At 42.6% G+C, this 17,490-nt stretch overlaps 1 protein-coding gene across 1 annotated transcript in view; it reads left to right on the forward strand.

Annotated features, from left to right (window-relative positions):
• The window catches only part of RANBP3 (RAN binding protein 3), a 316,713-nt gene that overhangs the window by 278,489 nt on the left and 20,734 nt on the right, over positions 1-17,490 (forward strand). The window contains exon 15 of the mRNA XM_030219670.1: positions 8,934-9,076. Coding sequence (XP_030075530.1) covers positions 8,934-9,076 — 143 coding nt within the window. The remainder of the gene's footprint in view (positions 1-8,933; positions 9,077-17,490) is intronic.

The raw sequence follows: 17,490 nt of genomic DNA on the forward strand, positions 1-17,490 counted from the left end.
GTTGTGTTTTACTCAGGTTACTTTTGTCTAATATTACCTCTTGTTTAAAGATCTGAGACCATTCATGTGGCACATATGCATTAATAGGCCATTCATGTGACACATATGCATTAATAGGGGAAATCAGGAGGGGAGTGGTAAATACTTTTTCACACTACTGTATGGTGTCCTGGTAAGACAGATGGGTATGTGATGGCTTATCCCTAGTTAGTTTCTAGGGAGGTAGGTATAATTGAAGAGTAAGGGCAGTCTTGGAAGTCAGCAGTTAAGACATTTTTAATTTTTCTTTATAAGCTTTTCAGCTTGGAGAAAAGACAGACAAAGAATCTGAAAGTTTATATAGTTATGAGTTGAGTAGGGCAGTTAGAGATGAATTGTTTTAACCTGTCAAACATCACAAAAACAAGGATACTCAATGAAACTAATGACCAGTAGACTGAAAACAAATCACAGGGTTTTGTTTTGTGTGTGTTGTGTGTTTTTTGTTTTTGTTTTTTAATTTTATTTTATACAGCACATAAGCTGTGGAATCAGAGAAATTCAAAAGAGGATTGGACAAGTTCCTGGAGAAAGTCAATTAAAAATTATTAGGTAGAATTGGGCAAGCCATTGTTTAAAATGAAAATGAACTGTGGGAATTAGATCAACTTTTTGGAATTTGCTGGGTACTTGCAACCCAAACTGGTCACTGTCAGAGACAGGATGCTGGACTCGATAGACTTTGGTCTGAATCAGCATGGTTTTTCTTATGTTTTCACTGAGTGGTGCGGTATATGATGATGGTACTTTGTGAATTATGCTTGTGGAGAATGGTGCTTTATCATTATTGTATTTAAAAATATATATATATAGCTGCTTAGCTAGTAAGTATAGCAATGATCAAGACTATAAAGTATTACTTCCTAAAATTTAGAAACAGTTTGCTATGAATAGGACAAGGGTTTTTATTTTAGTAAACGTTTACCACAGACCAATTTTTAGATGAGTGCTAAGTGTCTTAAATATTTCTGTCATGCCTAGATCCTTAGGTGGGTGGAACGTCAAAAGGTTGTCTTTGTGTCACATCTGAACAGCCTCAATGCTTTATAACAGTGTGCAAAGATAGATAAGAACATAAGAGTAGCCATACTGGGTCAGACCAGTGGTCCATCTAGCCCAGTATCCTATTTTTCAAACAGTGTCCAAGCCAGGTCACAAGTGCCTGGCAGAAACCCATATTATGGCAACACTCCATACTACAACTCCCAGGGCAAGCAGTTGCTTCCCATGTCTGTCTCAATTGCAGACTGTGGACTTTTCCTCCAAGAATTTGTCCAAACCTTTTTTAAACACAGATATGCTAACCGCTGTTATCACATCCTCCGGCAAAGAGTTCCAGAGCTTAAGTATTCGTTGAGTGAAAAAATATTTCCTCCTATTTGTTTTAAAAGTATTTCCATGTAACTTCCTCGGTGTCCCCTAGTCTTTGTACTTTTAGAACGAGTAAAAAATTGATTTACTTCTACTCATTCTACATCACTCAGGATTTTGTAGACCTCAATCATATCTCCTCTCATCTTTCTCTTTTCCAAACTGTAGAACCCTAAACTCTTTAGCCTTTCCTCATACGATAGGAGTTGCATCCCCTTTATCATTTTGGTCGCTTTTCTTTGAACCTTTTCTAATTCCTCTATACCTTTTTTGAGATACGGCGACCAGAACTGAACTCAATACTCAAGGTGCGGACGCACCATGGAGCGAAACAAAGGCATTGTAGTATTTTCAGTCTTAATTCCTAGCATCCTATTTGCTTTTTTGGCCACCGCCACACACTGAGCAGAAAATTTCAGTGTATTGTCTACAACGACACCCAGGTCTTTTTCTTGAGCGCTGACCCCCAAGGTGGACCCTAGCATCAAGTAACTATGATTCGGATTATTCTTTCCAATGTGCATCACCTTGCATTTGTCCACATTATATTTCATCTGCCATTTGGATGCCCAGTTTTCCAATTTCCTAAGGTCTTCCTGCAATATTTCACAGGCTGCACATGTTTTACAACCTTGAATAGTTTTGTATCATCTGCAAATTTGTTCACCTCACTTGTCGTTCCGATTTCCATATCATTTATAAATATGTTAAATAGTACCGGTCCCAGTACAGATCCCTGTGGCACTCCACCCTCCTCCATTGAGAGAAATGAACATTTAGCCCTACCCTCTGTTTTCTGTCAAATATCCAATTCCTAATCAGAACCTTGCCTCCTATCCCATGACTATTTAATTTTCTCAGGAGTCTCTCATGAGGAGCTTTATCAAAAGCTTTCTGAAAATCTAGATACACTACATCAACCGGCTCACCTTTATCCACATGTTTAGTCACGCCTTCAAAGAAATGAAACAGGTTGGAGAGGCAAGACTTCCCTCGGCTGAACTCATGCTGATTCTGTCCCATTAAATCATGTTTGTCTACATGTTCTGTAATTTTATTCTTTTTAATAGTTTCTACTCTTTTGACCCCCCCCCCCCCCCCCCCCCCCCCCACTTTGGGCTACGCCCCTGAGATGTACCCTTTGTCTTTCCTTTACCACTGCAAAAAAAAAAAAACCCCACAAAGAGTGGAAAGAACACAAAGGTCCCACAAAGTAGACAAAGTTAAACAACAAGGAGTGGGAACTGGATCAGACTGTTTTTGAGAGCCTGATCCAGTTCCCACTCCTTGTTGTTTAACTTTTCTTTACTACTAACATGCATTGGACACCTTCAAGTTTGTTGCATGGTGGTTCTCAGGATTGTTGCAGATCTTTTAGATTCACTATTGCAGCAGTGAAATTTTTCATTTTTTTAAAACATTTGTGAATTTAAGTTCTTGTTATATTACCTATTGATATGTTTGTCTAAGTAGTTTATAGGATAAAGTTAATTAAAATAAAACAGTTGATAGTCAAATGACATAATAAAACCAAATAATAAAAAATAAAAAACACATATAGATCTTCAGCAGGGAGAACATGCTATTAGTCCTGCTATTCCCCTTCCTCCATACCAGGCCTGGACAATACAATAGTAAGCCAAAAGAGGATCCGTTCTGGATAAAGGTTGGAACCCAAAATGGTCTGTAGAAGGCATCTCAACAAAAGAAGACAAGGGAGAAGTAATACACATTCAGATTAGTCATAAATCTGCTATGGTGACACCTCTGATTCCTGAAAGAAGACATGATATTTATTAAACTAATTGGTAAGCTCTGACCCGACCAGTTAGAGAGATTGTTTCCAGAATCCTGACTTGACTTCCTTATTCCAGCAGACTAGTCCAGACGAATGGATGTGCTGCTGTCTGCCAGCAGATGGAGATTGAGAACTAATGACGTCAAACTGTAACTGTCCTGTGCAGTCCCTTACCAGTCAACATTTCTCAGTCTCCAGCAGGTGTTTGGTGATGATCCAGTGCAGTCTGGCTGGTCAAGTAGGATGAGTCTGGGATTTTAAGCTAGTGATTCTAATTTGGCCATTTCCCAGACTCACTACAAAAAAAATGAGTTGAATTGGTTTACAGTTGAAGATAATTTGCTGATCTTTCTAAAATCTACAGAAGTCTTCTGACAAGGATAGAGTCGGTGAGTCTGCTCTAATCAGTCTTTTGGGTGTTAACACCTGTCCCCTGCTCTCCCTAGCCCATTCTACTATCCCTTCAGGGTGCTGGTTGATTCTTGTGCTGTGGTCCCTCTCTCCAGTGTCTGAGAGAACCACCTTTCCCCCACCCCCAGGAACACTATACAGCAACAACAAAAAAAGCAAAAGCCTGTTTGTTTGTTCTTTTTATTCTCTGAGGATAAGCAGGAAGTCATATTCTTACAGTTGGGTGACAGACATCTGACGGAGCCCACATGGGAATGCTCCCCAACTCATTTTCCAGAAGTTTTTGGAAGTGTTGCACTGCACATTCCTTCCCACCTGCCACTATCATTTAGGATCTGGTCAGTCTTGTTTTGTTCAGCAGAGCAGTACCAACATACTTTGTAGTCCTCCTTCAGCTTATGATTGTGATTTCTCTGTGAAGTGATTTTTTTTTCTTTAGACTTAAACATCCATTGCCACGTGGGGCTTTAATAGTTCCCCTTAGTTGGGGGTTTTGGCAATTTTAAAGATTTATTTCATTTTTATTGGCCCTCTTAGTACTCAGGCAGCTGCCAGGCACTTTTTTTTACAGTCAAGTTGCTTGATTTCTCTGTTACTATTTTTCCTGACATAACCCAGCAGAAAGCAACAGGACCGTGTCTATTATGGGCTCCCATAACTGGTGCCTGCAGTACCTGGGACCTGATCATGATTCCTTGTAAACTCTGTTCGCAGATGTCAAGGAGTGCATCGGAGGTCATGAGAAGCAGGATGAACTGACTTTTGGTGCAAATAAGTCTGGCCCGTCGTCGTCAGCATCAGGAGCACCAGTTTTCATGGCGCTGGGAGCTGCATTGGACACTGGGAACGTGCTGACGTCAAGAAGGTGTTGACCTCCCTCGACACTGAGCATCAGTTAGAGACCTTCAGGGTTTGGTATCTTCTGATACCCTCTTGAAGAGTTAAAATCAGCACCAAGAGATGCAGATGAGGGATGTTACAAAAGTGCATAGAGATCACTCCCCCTAGAAACACGACATGGAGAGCATTGAGGCACCAGGTCACTCAATGTGAGGGTGGCTTGATATCCTTGACATCAGATGGGGCATGTCATTTTCCAAGAAGCTGAGGAATACATGGAGTGTGTTTTTGCTGGCAAGATGCTATGGTGACAAGGGTATCAAAGCCAAGGCTGGAAGTGGTACAGCCCATCCTCAAAACTCATGTACTGCCGGCAGGTAATACATCGACCCCAAGGCCTTGAAGGGCATCGGGTCAGTGCACACTGGGCTGGTGGCAATTTCCTATCCCATGACTCTTTGTGTGCCCCTCTAGTCCCAGTATCTTTGGAAAGCGTAAACAAATGATTCACGTCTACCCGTTCCATTCCATTCATTATTTTATAGACCTGTCTCTTACCTCCCTTCAGCTGTCTCTTCTCCAAGCTGAAGAGCCCTAGCCACTTTAGCCTTTCCTCATAGGAAAGTCATCCCATCCCCTTTATCATTTTTGTTACCCTTATATTCAAGATGCGATCACACCATGTAGCGATACTGAGGCATTATAATGTCCTCATTTTTTTTCAATTCCTTTCCTAATGATACCTAACATTCTATTTGGTTTCTTAGCTGCTGCCACACACTGAGCAGAGGGTTTCAACATATTATCAATGATGACACATAGATCCCTTTCCTAGTCAGCGACTCCTAATGTGGAACATTGCATTATGTAGCTATAGTTTGGGTTCTTCTTTCCCAAATGCATCACTTTGCACCTGCTCACATTAAACGTCATCTACTATTTGGATGCCCAGTCTAGTAAGATCCTCTTGTAATTTTTCACAGTCCTTTTGATTTAACAACTTTGAATAACTTTGTGTTGTCTGCAAATTTAATTTCCTCACTAGTTACTCCCATCTCTAGATCATTTATAAATATGTTTAAAAAAGCAGCGGTCCCAGCACAAACCTCTGGGAAACCCCACTATCTACCCTTCTTCATTGAGAATGCTGACCATTTAACCCTACTCTGTTTTCTATCTTTTAACCAGTTTTTAATCCACAGTAGTACACTACCTCCTATCCCATGACTCTCCAATTTCCTCTGGAGTTTTATGAGGTACTTTGTCAGATGCCTTTTGAAAATCCAGATACACAATATCAACTGGCTTACCTTTATCCACATGTTTGTTCACCCCTTCAAAGAAATGTAATAGATTGGTGAGGCAAGATTTCTCTTTACTAAAGCCCACCTCTTCAATGCTGCATTGGGCACCTAACTCTTACCGTTCAGGAAATCCAGACTGCCCCAATTTGACTTCCCCTATCGGACTGACTGTTCACTTGTCTTTTAGATTGTAAGCTCTTTGAGCAGGGACTGTCCCTCTATGTTAAATTGTACAGCGCTGCATAACCCTAGTAGCGCTTTAGAAATGTTAAATAGTAGTAGTAGTAAACCCATGTTGGCTTTGTCTCATTAATCCATGCTTTTGAATATGCTCTGTAATTTTGTTCTTTATAATAGTCCTTTACCATTTTGCCTGGCACCGACGTCAGTCTCACTGGTCTATACTTTCCCGGATCACCTCTGGAACCTTTTTTAGAAATCGGTGTTACATTGGCCACCCTCCAATCTTCCAGTTCCATCCTTGATTTTAAAGATAAACTATATATTACTAACAATAGTTCCACAAGTTCATTTTTCAATTCTATCAGTACTCTGGAATGAATACCTAAAAAAAAAAAAATACTATGTGTTTTTGCTTCCAACGCAATCTTTTTTTTAAAGTCCATCTCTGCATTCCTTATCAGTGCGTTGCATTTGACTTGCCATTCCTTATTCTGTTCCTTATTATTTTCAGTTGGATTCTTCCATTTTATGAAGTATTTTCTTTTAGCTCTAATAGCTTCCTTCACCTCATTTTTTAACTATGCCAGTTGTTGTCTGGTCTTCCTTCCTTCTTTTTTAATACTTGGAATATATTTGGCCTGGGCTTCCACGATGGTATTTTTGAATAGCATCCATGCTTGATGTAAATTTTAGACCTTTGGAAGTGCTCCTATAAATTTTTTTTTCACCATTCTTCTAATTTTATCATAGTCTCCTTTTTGATAGTTAAATGTTAACGAATTGGATTTCCTTTGTGTATTTATTCCAAATTCCAATATGAAATCTGATCATATTATGATACCTGGGCTGGCGGAGGTCCCCCTGCCCCACCAACAAAAGCTTTCCTATAGCAGTGCTCAGCACTGTGCTGCCTGCCTTGCTTTCCTACCCTTGTGCGCATGCTCGATTTTCGTGAAATTGAGCATGTGTAAAGCTCGCTCATGCTTAACTTCATTAAAACCAATGCGTTGGTGAATATTGCCACAGGAAAGCTTCTACTGGCGGGGCTTGAGGATCCCCTGCCAGGCAAACCAGCAAAGTTTGGGGGCCCAAACCCAAATTATTTGGGGGGGGGGGGAGCGCAAGACCCCCCGTGGTTACGCCACTGGATATGAGAGAAACCATAGGAGTGGAGGAGCAGTGTATAGCATGATAATAAAGTATCCAGAAAATGAGAAGTGCAAACAACATATGAGTAAAAATTGAAAGGGAGCCATAGGAGAATAGGAGCAGAGAATGTCTCAAGAGAAAAATTATTTTAAGTCCATAAAAGTAATAATGGAAGAAAAATCAAATATGTGCGACAAACATGGATAATGCCTGACAAAAGAACACAGATTTAAATTTAGAGAGAGAAGACATTAAACAAAGATCAGCAGGTTCCAGAGAGGGGGGCTACACTGCAAAAGGCAGTACTACAGGCAATACTTGGTATAATGGATTAACTAAAAAATGCCTTCATTATTGTAAGTGTAATACAGAATTTGTGGCATTAGCATTTAGAATTCATTAGCTGGTATAACATAAGAACTTTGTTAGCTATTTAACATAGGAGTCTGTATTTATATCAGAAACCAAAACTTCTTCTGAGAAATAATTACCTAATTTTATTTGTGTATGCAAGTCTAAGCTACATTTTTCTGTATCACTGAGAAATTAGAATGTCCCTATGTTCATTTCCAAGCAACGTCAGATTACCTCATAAAATGTTTGTATAATTTCCCCTAGGCCAGGATTAGTAAACAGTGGTGCCTGCACTCCCAAGGGGTATGGGAAGAGGTCTAGGGTTTTGGAGAAGAGTCTTGAAATCTAGTACGCATCTGTCACAGAACAGTGTGTTTTAAACCTGTAAAATTGCCTTTATTAAATCTTGAAGTGCATTTCTCTAGTTGACCAGCAGATGGTGCATGTTTTATGTTAAAGCTGTTATATAAAAGTGAATTCCCTCTTTTAGTTTCATTTAGTGAAGAAGTGAATCTACAGTACGGTGAGCAGTATACAAAACTTGTTGACTGGGCTCTGATTGGCCTGGAGTTTGAAATTACCCGGAAGTTGTTGCTGGTTGTTGCTTTAGTCTTAGTCCGGGAGAAAAGAGAGACGGGTCTCTTTGCTGAGGCTCAGTAAACAAACCATTATATATCTTGATCCTCCCAGGTACTTTTCAGAAAAGTAAGCAAATGTTTAGTTAGTGTTATAATTGATCCATATTTCAGTTACCTGTTATTGTTTGCTAATCGCTCTATTTTGTTCCACTGTTCGATTTTTAAAAGACAATAAACAATATTTAGTTTATTGCCTCTCTATCTAGACTGATAAAGAATCCTGGTGTTTTGTGTGTTGGGTTTGTGGTTGCTTTCTGGGAACTGTGGGATCACTGGAAGTGTGGCTTCAGTAACCTAGAAATCACTGGGGATAATTAGAGAGCAGGAGACTCACCCAGAGGCGGTTGTGACCCAGTTGGTGGGAGAAGGGTGCTAGTGTAAGAGCACAAGTGGCATGTGCAGGTGGACCTGAGCTGTGCTGGGGATAGATCCTCTAATTGGCCACAGGGTAGCCCCAGGCGGGTGGCTAGGCGTTTCATGACAGCATCATTTCTAAACAGTCATTTTATTCAATATTATTTACAATTTATGTAGTATTGTAGCTTTAAGTGTAGCATATCTGTGTACTACCTTAATTTTAGCGACATGTTAGCAGCTACCGACATTTGTAGCTGTCAGTAGTTACTAGTGGTCTCATGGTTTAGGAAGTGGATGTGAGGGTATCATTGTTCGATTAAAGGGATGCCCTAGGCAATATATCTCCTCAAAACCTCCTACAGAACCTACTTATAAAGTGATTTATAGTTTTAAAACATAATAATGCAAAAACAATACAGTAATTAAACAAGGGTAACAAGCCATCGTGGGGCTGTGTGTTTTTTTTTTTTTTTTTTGTCTCTGCTACAGTGATGCGAACCCAAGGAAGTCTAAGGCTAATTCTCAACACTAAGCTATGGGCTCAGATGCAGATTGATAAAGCCAGTGAGAAGAGTATCCGGATCACAGCCATGGATACAGAGGACCAGGGAGTCAAAGTGTTCCTGATATTGGTAAGCTATGCTTTGCTTTGTGGAATGCATTTCAGGTCCATCACATACTTAGGGGCCAATGCTTAAAAGTCCCTGTTAAAAACCGTGTCCTTTTAGATCCACAGTAAGTTACTGATTTTGAAATAGCGAGCAATGCTCAAAGGAAATCATTCAAATGAGATTCATGTAAATTTAACAAGCAGCTCGGTAGGGAATGCGCCAGCACATGCGCAGAACAGTCTCTCTGTTTTGCACATGCCCAGGAATTCTGCTGCTGTACTCTCTCCTTTCCCCTGCAATACTTGCTGGCTCTACTGTCCCTCCCCTGTCTCCTAGTAGTAGTCCTACAGTGCTCTGATTCTGGCTTCTCCTTCCTCCTACAGCATACGTGCTTTCCCTCAGGCTGCCCCCAATGATTTTTGCTTGGGAAACTCCTCCTTACTGAAAGCCTCCTCAGCCAATGACATAGGGGCTTTCCCCCAGCCGATTGGCTATCTGCTTGTTTCTCTCCCCACCCCAGCTGACATCATAGGGGCTTTCGAAAAAGCGAGGAGCAGCCACAAGGAGTAGAAGAACCCTCAATCCCTACGTCAAAGTAGTGCAGCACGGAAAGGAGTAGGATGGTCTGGCACTTTCACAAACCAAGGGAGACTTATACTCAATCAAAAGTCTTTATTAAAGAACATCAAATGACTTAATACAGCTGCCGTGTTTTGGCGCCTAGGTGCCTGCCTCAGGAGTGTACAAAACATATAAAATCATATACAAATTGGTAAAAATTATATACAGATATATAAAAAAATGTATACAGAAAATAACAATCATATACAAATAAAAATAAAGAAGGTGAAAGATATAAGGAACTTATTCCATGTAGGCATCTTATACATATAAGATACAAGATGTTAAACATAAAATGTACAACAGTACCCAATTTCTTTAGGGCTATATTTTTTTTTATATTTTAAAGATTGTATATGTGCTGTAAGCTATTGACCTTATGATGCTTCAAAGGTCTAGTAAGAACACAAAATGTTCTTTCAAACGTGATGTTAAAGGATCTCAATCCTATAAAAGGAACACCCCATTCCCAAAAATATTTTTAACCAATTTGCTTCAGCCTTTACTTGAAAGATTGTTGAAGGAAGAAACTAAGCCACTGAAAACAGTCCTCCTAATACATAACACTGTAACAAAATCCATGGTTGCACTTTATCAAAGGCTGAAAAAAGGTTTAAAAATAGCAACAGCACAGGAACATGTCTATCAAGATAGTAATGGTTCCAGTCTATTAAGGACAACAATGTTTTGGTGCTGCTCACTCTGAAACCTACTTGGTCCTTGTCTAATAAATTGTCCTCCAAAAACCCAGAAATTTGAAAAAATGCTTTTTTTTTTTTTTTTTTTTTTAATTAATACAATACTAGTTCTTGTAAACGGCGATTACCCAACAATTTGTTTCAATGTGGGTTACAAAATAAGCTAGTACAATACTAGGAATAACATTATAACAACTTAAGGGCGGTGTTTAGTAAGCTGTGCCAGAGGTGCATGCTAAGCACTAGCGTGTGGTAACCATGTAGGCGTCCATAATATTCCTAGTGCACCTTAGTAAACAGGGCCTTAAAACCTTAATCGGTTTCCAAAAATTTCTGAAATAAGTCTTTATACCTTCTAAACTGTATATAATTGGATTCTTGCCTAATATCTTTCAGAAGCTAATTCTTTCTTTTTTTTTTAAATGTTTTTATTGGCAAAAAGAGAATATAGTTCACATCAGAGAGGATACATCTCAAACATGGAAATTACCAATGAACAGAACATGTCCTTAAATAAACTACATCAGCATGCTACCACCCTGCATAACCAAATCAGTAAAATTATTTGCGCATATAAACATCAGTGGTAGTAAACACTTGAGCGCTCATAACATATACCCCTTCTTGTATTTTCTCTAAGCCAAAAAGCCCCATATGAACCCACCCCCAAAAAATCACCAGTACCCCCCCCCCCCCCCCCCCCCACTGAAACCACCTCTCCCTTTCCCCTGAGGCTAGGCCACCACTCAGCTTATCGCAACCGACCTCTACTTATCATGCAATTGCGACAAATGCTCTTGATACCTCTGCCAAAGTTGGCTACTAGGATGGGAAAGTCCCCTAGGAGGGTTAAGACACCACCTCTCTCCCATTCCGCCATCTGTGTCATGCTATCATACCATTTGGCAAGGGGAGGGGGTGTCCTATCCAGTATAACTGCTGCAGTATAACCTTTTTAGCCAAAACTAGAGCTAGGAGAATAAACTTGCATTGAAAAGGGGACATTCCCTGCGCTGCTAGTTCCGAGTGACCCCAAAAGTAGGATCCCATAGGACCACTCCAGGGAAACCCTCACAACCCCCTCCAACATGGCAAGCACTCCACGCCAGAACACCTGCAGTGTATTATACCCCAGGAAATGATGTACAATAGTTCCCTTACTGCCTGAACATTTATTACATTCCTCAGAATCCCACAGTCCCATTGCTTTGCCTCTACATCTAGTGAGGTACGTGTTGTGCAGTATTTCAAGCTGTATTTCATGCAACCCCACATTGGGAGTTACCTTAAAGGCCAGCACAAAGCAACGGGATAACTCCCTCACTGTCACCTCCATCCCCAATGCAGAGCTCCAATATCCAGCCAACTTAGCAAAAGAGGGAGATGATTTCCAGCTCCTGCCCACCTTATACCACATAGAGAGCCTATTATGCTCACGTGGTATCTGCATAAACACCATGTCCAAAGGGTTAGTGCATAAGTATTGCCATACTAGGAAAGACCAAAGGTCCATCAAGCCCAGCATCCTGTTTCCAACAGTGGCCAATCCAGGTCACAAATAACCTGGCAAGATCCTAAAAAAAAGTACAAAACTTTTTATACTGCTTATCCCAGAAATAGTGGTTAAATGAGGGAAACTGCTTATCAGAATTTCGTAGCGAGTAGAGGTAGTGCCTGAGCTGTAGGTAGGAAAAGAAGAAGCTCTGAGGGAGGCCCCACAATTCCTGATAGAGAATGAAAGATGGGCAATGGTCTCCCCCTGCAGCCACCACCTGACCCACATACCTACAACCCCCCCCCTAGCCCACCCCTGAAAGCGTGAGGTTTCCATTCCTGCTGGGAAGCTTAGATTCTTTTGAAGCTCCAAGAACGGAGACAGGCCCCTTGGACCCCCTATCCACCCCCTCCACCACGTCCATCCCATTTTGAGCGGCCGCAAAAGAGGGGACAGCGGCAGCTTTGACCCTTGTGTGAAGAGCATTAAAAACAGAAGAGGGGACAGCAGCATTTTCCCACACCTGAGACGGGGTGAAAACAAAAACCCCCGTGTGTAGCTCACGAAGCCACCTCATGAGTGCTGCCACATTGTAGAGTCTTAAATCGGGCAAGTTAACTCCACCCTCAGTTCTGTCACGTGTAAATTTAAGATACCCTATGCGTTGGACTGTCCAGGTTCTTTTGGGGGTCTTAATGCGGACAAAATTCTGTTGTGTGGTAAATTATGTTTGCTTGCAAGGAAATGTATACTGCAATCTTGGACCTCCGAGACGGGCCCTGAATTCTGGCATTGGCGCAACCAGATACATCAATTGATGACCTGGGAGGCTAGAGAAGCAAAAGGATCATGTAAACGTAAAGCAAGTTTTCTCAAAGTATGGAGTTCTTTTATGGACAGCTTGACTCAAAGGGGTAGAAGTCTCATTCTCAACACCTTGTGAATATGAGCGGTATTGGAGATCAGTCTTAGGAGTGCCTGTTACTTGAGCAGAAGGGAGGGGGGAAGGAGGGGGAGGCAAGGGCTTTGATAGGGGGGGGGGGGGGGAATTAAAACAATGTTGATGATGAAAATATTAGCCTGTTTAGATGCCGATGCTTTGGTTTATTCTCAAATACTTGTAATTTGCATTCACTGGAAGCTATAATGTTGATTCATCAATAAAAACAGTTGAAACATAAGATACCCTATGCGTGCCTGACGCGCCCCCCCCCCAAATGAAAGAGGAGATTATTCCCCTAAATCGACCTTCCTCCAAGCTAGTTATCCAAAGGGGCATCATCTGCAGGGGGTACAAAATTTTTGGTAAAAGAACCATTTTGACGAGAGCCACCTGGCCTAGGAATGAGACAGGATAAGCTCTCCATCGAACACACAAGGCTCGAATTCCAGTTTTTCGCTGACATTTTTCTTATACATAAGTGCGGCATCCATGTGAAGATAGTCCTAAATATTTTAAAGGACCTGTTGCCCAAGTTAAGGGGAATTCCGGCCATTGCAAAACTTTGCAGTTAGACGACAATGCCATGGCCTCAGACTTCTCAAAGTTGATTTTTAGCCCAGAGAAAGTCCCAAATGTTTGAATGAGGTAAATTACTGCTGGGATCCCCCTGGATGCCTGTCCCAAGTAAAGTAGCATGTCATCTGCAAAAAGATTGATTTTATATTCACGTGAACTACAGTGCCCTGTAGCTCCCCAGATTGTCTGATTTTACTAGCCAGGGGTTCCAAAGCTATAACAAACAGCATAGGGGACAGAGGACAGCCTCTCCGATGCAAATGATGATGTCAGTTCCCCGTTTACTAGGATTTGTGCTGAAGGTTTACTGTATAATGCCCGTATTCCCTGCAAAAACTCCCCAAATATGACAAATTGCGGGAGGACCCAGAATAGATGGTCCCATAATATTTTGTCAAACGCCTTTTCCGCGTCTTAAGCTGGCCAGGATAGCATCCCCCGGGCTCCCTCGGCATGTATGACACTGAGAGCCCGTATAATGTTAGCAGAGGCATATCTGCCTGGCACAAAACCTGACTGGTCTGGGTGAATCAGAGAAGGAAGCACCCGCCCCAACCTGCAAGCCATGATACTAGCAAAAATCTTGATATCTTGGTTTAGGAGAGAAATTGGCCTGTAGGATCTTAGCTTCTCCTTTTCTCTACCAGGTTTAGGTAGAACTATTATGGAGGCATGCGTCATCCTTCCCACACTCTGACCCGGGGAACAGAGCGCCTGGCACATATCCTGGAAAGGCCCTACAATGTGAACCCCCAGGAGTTTGTAGTATTCGGGCCCTAACTCATCCAGTCCTGGTGCGTTTGCTAGTTTGTTTTTTAATGGCAGCCTGTATCTCCTTACCCAAAATAGGTGCATTTAGGGTATCTAATTGTGTTTGTGAGAGGAGTTGCAATCCCAAGAAAAAAGCCTGCCTCTTCCTCTGGCCACCCGTGCCCGAATCGTATAAAGACTTATAAAAATCTACAAATGCTGCCTAAATCTCCTCCTCCTTGGTCAGCAATTTCCCAGATGGGGCCCTAATACTTGTGATTATCTGCTTCGCCGGTCTGTTTCGTACTAAGGTAGCCAGCAGCCTCCCCGCTTTGTTTCCCCATCTGTGAAGTTTGTGTTTGTATAATTGTATGACTCGTGCGGCCCGTTGGCTTAAAATCTTGTTGATCTGTCCTTTGAACTCCAAAAATATTTCTCTGCCTCCCTCCTCCCCTTTATTAACCGCTGCCCTAGTCGAATGTAAGCAGTGAAGGAGAGCAAGAAGTTCCCCATCCCTCCTTTTGCCTATTATTGTAGGAGGAAAAAGCTATCTCCCCCACCCAATTTCAACTTAACATGTTCTGGAGAGGTAAGATGTGTTTCCTGTACCATCAGAATATCTACTGGTAGATGTTCACTATAAGCTAAACATTTTTTGCGCTTAATCGGTGAGTGAGTGCCGTCTACATTCAGAGAGGCCACACATAAACTACCCATCCCAGCACTCACTTATGTTTCTCATGTCATAACAAATTAGATGCACGACCTCCAGGAGTGGTGTCCCAGCTAAACCGCTCCCAGCGTAATTGATATTTGGTTGCCAGTTTACAGTCAGTTTTTGCTGAATATTATCAAGCCTTATGACAGCCAGCCTCTTCAACACTTCCCCTCCCGCATCGGTCTCCCCTTTACCCCCCAACCCCATTTAGATCCCCCCACATCCACTCCATCTCCTTCCTTCCGCCCTCCACTCCCCAGTCTCTCCCCACACCCCTCCCCCTCGCTGCATGCTATCATTCATACTACACTCCATCCATCTCCACCATTCATACTATCTCAATCTAATTTCCACCTGCCGTCTCAAAACCCAGCCCTTCACAGGTATACCCAATATTTAAATGCCCCTCCCCTCCTCCCTGCCACCCCCCCGACTAGATCAATCAGAACATTAACCCATCATGTCAAACAGTCCATACATAAAGGAACTTTCTTGAAACATAAGGGAGCACAATAAGCATCAAACTCAGTTCAGCAGCCCATGCTGCCAAGTGGAGTGATCCTTCCTCTCTCCAAGTATCCCCGTGATGTTCCCCTCTGCGCCATTCACGCAGGACCACGCTTCCATCAGCAGTTCACTAACTCCCCTTCGCTTTCCTTGCTAAACTATCGAACAGAAGAAGCACCAACCAGTAGGTTAACAGTGTCCATGGGGTTAACAACGTCCATGAGGCTCGCCATAAATCAAATGCCATTCTTGCCCTCCATTCTTCCTTGCCACCAAATCGCACGACAATACCAGCAACATAAAGTCTCATTAGCCCCAGTTGTCATATCATGTCCATGTTGTAAACTGGCCCGCTGTTCCAGTATGTGGGGGGAGGAAGCCGCCTCCCACGAATAGACAGATCTCCACAAATTGCCACCAGTGGATACTTCAAAATATTCTTTTATTTTTCAAGTTAATGACAAACACTTCAGTCCAGAGCCCTGGGTTAGGGCTTTCCCGGCAGGGCTGTTCTGCCTCTCTTAGTGTACAAGCCAGCAAACCCAAAGTCTCTGCCCCTTTCTTGAAGGGCTGCAATAGTCCTTTGAAAATCCCTCCTTTTCAAAGTCAGTAGCAAAATCAGTACTTGCCTCCAAGCAGGGTTTCCCCCTCCTGCCCAAACAAGTCTTTCAGATTCCACATAGTCCTTCCAAAATAATCAGGGTGCAGATTGGGGGAACCAGGCTTGTAACTCTTCCAGCAACCTCCCCCAACAGTCAGGGTTTCCCCACAGCAAACAGGTCTAACCCAAAAGAGAACAGGCTTCTCTCTTTAAGCAGGTTTCAATCAAAACAACTTTCAAAACAATATGGATTTTCAAACCTTCAGGTGCTGCTCTCCCCAGGCTCTCAAGCTCCCATTCCATTTTGGTTTCTTCTCCCTGCTCAGCCTGATTAACCCCCCTCTTCCATCCAATCCCTCCAATCCTCCTCCTGCTTCTCACCCCACCCCTCCCTATTACAGGTGGGCAGCATGATATACTGATTGCGGGTCCAGGGGAACTGGGCTCCTTCATTCTCCCTCCCTCTTGTGGTCAGAGATGGTATAGGGCCAGCTTGCCTATCCCCGGGGCTCTCACTGCTGGGACTGGAAATGCATTCTGGGAGATGTAGTTTAGTATTTTGCTGCTTCATTTTATACATCTGGGATGTAGCCTTGTCACAATGTACACCGAGTCCAAGGCATCAGATCCAATACTATGCAGAGGATATTTTCATCAAAAATGCTTTTAGCTCCTCCACTTTAGTTAAGCTGAAGGTGCGATTCTCATAAGTGAATCCTCACTCTGGCAGGGTACTGAAATGCAAACCGAATTCCTCTCGCATATAATTGAGAACATTAATGAGCCAGAAGTTTCCTCTGCTCTGTGACTCCCAAGGAAAAGTCCTGAAACAGCATCACTTTAGAGCCTTTATATTCCAACATGCGTTGTTTCCTATATAACTCCAGTAGCTTTGCCTTAGCAGCATAGTTCAAGAAATGGGCAATGATTGGGCGCAGCTTTCCCGAATCTTCCCTGTGCACCCTCACTCTGTGGACACGTTCAACAATTAACTTGGCCTACCTCTGACGGTAGGCCCAGAGAGCGGGGTAGCCACTGTTCGGTCAGCTCCTTCAGCTCAGTCTCAGGCACTGCTTCAGGTATGCCAATAATACGTAAATTGTTTCTGCATCCTCGATTCCCCTGGTCTTCCACTCTATCTGCTAAGTTTCGCATTTGATCCTCTAGTTCATTAAGTTTGCTCTCTGCCGCAGCCACAAGATCTTCCTGGGTAGAGATGCGCTGCTTCGCGTGCTGGAGCCGCACCGCGTGACCGGCTATTCTGTCTTTGATTTCATCCATACTCGCATGCAGTGTAGCGAGTTTATCATCCAGTAGTTGCGATAAATGCATCATGGACACCTGTACTTTAGCATCCTAAAGCGCCGAGACTAGAGCCGCTGCTGGTTGTGATACGGGTGGCGACGCCATTTTTTCGGAGCAGCACTAACTTTCTGCCGCCCAGCTCGCGGCGTCTTCACTGGCATTCCCTCAGAGCCCCCGAAGAATGCGATCGCTGTATCAAAAATCTGCACAGGGGTTCAGTA

This window comes from Microcaecilia unicolor, chromosome 11 (genome assembly GCF_901765095.1).
Source record: "Microcaecilia unicolor chromosome 11, aMicUni1.1, whole genome shotgun sequence".
Classification (NCBI taxonomy): domain Eukaryota; kingdom Metazoa; phylum Chordata; class Amphibia; order Gymnophiona; family Siphonopidae; genus Microcaecilia; species Microcaecilia unicolor.